This window comes from Malurus melanocephalus, unplaced genomic scaffold (assembly GCF_030028575.1).
Source record: "Malurus melanocephalus ecotype Western Australia unplaced genomic scaffold, MMel_1.1 scaffold_318, whole genome shotgun sequence".
In the NCBI taxonomy this organism is placed as follows: Eukaryota; Metazoa; Chordata; class Aves; order Passeriformes; family Maluridae; genus Malurus; species Malurus melanocephalus.
In genome coordinates, this window is record NW_026623550.1 from 640,471 (window position 1) to 642,469 (window position 1,999).

Sequence of the window (1,999 nt, forward strand, 5' to 3'; positions counted from 1 at the left end):
CCGGGAGCGCGGCCGCCGCCCCCTCGCCCGGCCCTGCCGGGGCTCCTTTGTGGGCGGCGGGGCCCGGCCGTGCCCCGGCCCTTTGTTCTGGGCTCAGCCCCGGCGGCGGCGCGGCCCGGCCCCCCCTGAGCCCCCAGCGCCGGGGGCGGCGGGGGGGCCTTTGTCTGCCGGGGGCCCGGGCCGAGGGGCTGCGAACCCCCCGCGTGGAGCGGGGCCCGCGTGGGGCCGGGCCGCGAGTAACTTGCAGAGTCTTTCCCGGATCGGGGAGGAAGGGAGAGGGGGGGACACGCGGGGACACCACATCCATCTGCCGGCACCCACRGGGTGCTGCCTTCCCCACCTACGCTGGTCCCAACTTCTCTCTAACCGCCCCCCCAGTGGGCAGATTTCCTGTGCTACGAGCCCTCTCCTCCCCCCTGCCGCAGCCCGGCTCCTCTCTGTCCCCCTGAGCATTGCCCCTTGCCCAGGGCAAGGCTGCTCCACACTGTGACCTCTCCTCGGGGGCCAGGCGAGCAGTGGGGTGCCAGGGTCCCCTCCTGCCTGTCAAGGCATGGAATTGTTGGGGTAGGGGTGCTTGGGTGGGGGTGGGTCCACCTGGAGCAGCCAGACCTGCAGCTGGTGTTCCCCCCTCGTGTGTACCCTCTGGGGGTGCTGCCCGACCTGCACTGACCCCGCTTTTGGCATCTCCCCCCCGCAGCCGCCTCAGCTCTGGCAAACTGCAGGACCTGGGAGTCGTGGAAGGCAGCAAGCTGACACTGGTGCCCACCGTGGAGGCCGGCTTGATGGTGAGTGGCCTTTTCCTGCTGCTCCCTCCATCCCTCCCACTCGTCCCTGTCTATTATTAAAGCCCCGGGCAAGGATGAGGATGAGGATGTGATGTGCTGGCAGCCCCGCGGCTCTGCTGCCCCAGCTCCCGCTGAGGAGGCAGCGCTGGGTTGGGCACGGCAGCAGGTTTAGTATTTCACTCCTTTCTCAGGGCTTGTGTAGAAATAGTGGAAGTGACATGTCATCCCTCCCTCCCGCTGCGGACGCCCCCTCCTTCTCTGCATTTGTAACGTTAATCCCCCCCCTCCTCCTTTTTTTTCCAGTCCCAGGCGTCCAGGCCAGAACAGTCGGTGATGCAAGCTCTGGAAAGCTTAACTGAAACTCAGGTGAGGGGCTGGATGCCGGGGCAGGATGGAGACAAAGGCGGGGGGTGGGGTGGGGTGGGGGAGAGGACATCTGCGGCCTCGCTTTGCTTCCCCTCCCAAAAGCTTTGGCGTTGGTGCCTCGCTGAGGTTTCACCTCCAGCAGGGCTGGGAGCGCTGAGGGTGGCGCCCGGGGCGGGTACCGTCACCCTGAGCAGCGCCGGGCTCAGGGAGGTCCCACGCCGCAGCCTCGCAGCCCAAACAAGCCGGGAGCCGGCTTGGTGAAATGACTCACTCAAGGTCACGCCGCAGGTCGGTGGCGGAGCTGGGCGGCTCAGGGCCCTGCCCGGGGGTGTGGGGCTACAGCATCCCCCCCAAACTGGCCACCCCGGGGTGCCTGCTGCCCCTCGGCTGTGATGGATGTAAAGGAGGCTGGCAGGGCCATGGGGCTGCAGAGCCCGGTTTTCCCCCCCTTTCCTTGGAGCCTTTTCTTCCCCCTTTCCTTGGAGCCGTCCTTGAGGGGTGCAGATTGGCCGTGCCGGGGTGTTCTGGCCCTCTCCTTGTCCCTCTCTTGGTGGCCTTGTGCTGGGGCGCCGGGTGCCAAGGAAGGGGCGCGCAGGGAGCCAAGTGGGCGGCGTTGGCGGGGCCGCGGTTGAGTCGCTGTTGAGTTGTTGGCGGGGTGAGAGGTGGGTGGGCGGGGGGTCCTCGCTGCCGGGGGGTCTCATCTGCGGGGTGGAAGCGTTCCCAGGGTGGGAGAGCCGTGGGTGAGCCGTGGGTGCGTGCGCAGCCGCCGGCTCCTGCCGCGAAGGTGGAATTTACCCCCAGCCGCGCAGGCCCCGCTCCTTTGTTTTCCGTCTCTGTTGCTGCTGTGA

The 1,999-nt window shown here is 68.0% G+C and overlaps 1 protein-coding gene across 1 annotated transcript in view; it reads left to right on the forward strand.

Annotated features, from left to right (window-relative positions):
• Nucleotides 1-458: 458 nt before the first annotated feature.
• The window catches only part of MIDN (midnolin), a gene marked incomplete at its 5' end in the record, with an annotated part of 8,443 nt that continues 6,902 nt past the window's right edge, over nt 459-1,999 (forward strand). Inside the window, 2 exons of the mRNA XM_057377564.1 lie at nt 459-785; nt 1,089-1,151. Of these exons, the coding sequence (XP_057233547.1) occupies nt 459-785; nt 1,089-1,151 (390 nt within the window). The remainder of the gene's footprint in view (nt 786-1,088; nt 1,152-1,999) is intronic.